Source organism: Adiantum capillus-veneris, chromosome 19 (assembly GCF_014529385.1).
Source record: "Adiantum capillus-veneris isolate H3 chromosome 19, ASM1452938v2, whole genome shotgun sequence".
Taxonomy (NCBI): domain Eukaryota; kingdom Viridiplantae; phylum Streptophyta; class Polypodiopsida; order Polypodiales; family Pteridaceae; genus Adiantum; species Adiantum capillus-veneris.
The window spans coordinates 52,955,967-52,957,008 of NC_140949.1; the positions used below are offsets into that span (position 1 = coordinate 52,955,967).

The 1,042-nt window shown below is 45.8% G+C and overlaps 1 protein-coding gene across 1 annotated transcript; it reads left to right on the forward strand.

Annotated features, from left to right (window-relative positions):
* The first annotated feature begins 203 nt into the window (after nt 1–203).
* On the forward strand, nt 204–721 carry LOC147434027 (uncharacterized). Its single transcript, XM_086489863.1, has 2 exons — nt 204–475; nt 550–721. The coding sequence occupies exons 1-2, from the start codon at nt 269–271 to the stop codon at nt 571–573; spliced, it is 231 nt and encodes a 76-aa protein (XP_086345989.1). The 5' UTR covers nt 204–268; the 3' UTR covers nt 574–721.
* The last annotated feature ends 321 nt before the right edge of the window (nt 722–1,042 follow it).

Here is a 1,042-nt window from a genome sequence, read left to right on the forward strand (position 1 = left end):
CAGGAAACCTCTGTGTGGTTATCACATGAGCTTGCACGAACTGCCTCTTATAGAGATGAACACGAAGTGCCACTTTCGATGAATGGACAAGTCGCAAGGGCAAGTGTCGAAAAAAGAGGAGCGTATAGACACTTGTCGAAAAGGCAAGAGGCCATAAATACTAGCAGCAAGCAAGTAACTAGCTACACTGTAATCTGATCACAAGCTTCACTACCTGTTTGATTATCTCGCAACCGAAAGGAAAGCTTAAGCTTGAGCCTGAGTTGTAATGGCGAACATGAAGGAGAAGATTGAGGGGAAGCTGCACCACAAAAAGGACGAGCCCCAGCCCGCCGCAACCGCAACCCCTGGCTTAAATCAGCCACAACCTCACAAGGAAGGCGTCATGGGCAAGATCAAAAACAAGGTGAAGGGTGGCCCTGGCGAGGGTGGCTCCAGCTCCAGCAGCGAGAGCGATGGCGAGGGCGGCCGCAGGGTAACTCTCTCTCTCTCTCTCCCTCTCTCTCTCTCTTGCAGTTGCTTACTATTTGTTTTCCTTCGTTCCTGCAGAAAAAGAAGGTGGGTATGGCTTGAACAAGCAAGCGAGACTTCATGAGGATGCCTACAGTACATACCCTTCATGAAAACCAACATACAAAGTTTGTGAAATAGGAATTGCACCAGATACATCCTTTTTGTGTGCAACCGAACAGAAATTAAATAAATAAACCATTATAAGAAATGTCTCAAAAGTTCCAGACGTGTGTATGTGTGTGCATGCGCTCGTGTGTGTGTGTGTGTGTGTGTGTGTGTGAGAGAGAGAGAGAGAGAGAGAGAGAGAGAATGTTAGAGAGAGTTCTACCTGATTATTAAGATGTAATAAATACACCAGTATGCTAAACTTCTAACCAAATCTCACATTCAAATGTGTGTGTGTGTGTGTGTGTGTGTGTGTGTGTGTGTGAGAGAGAGAGAGAGAGAGAGAGGAGAACCTTAAATCTCATAGAAAACTATCCCAAGCAACCCCAAAAGTCTTTCCGATACTAGGTCTTGAATGTGTGTG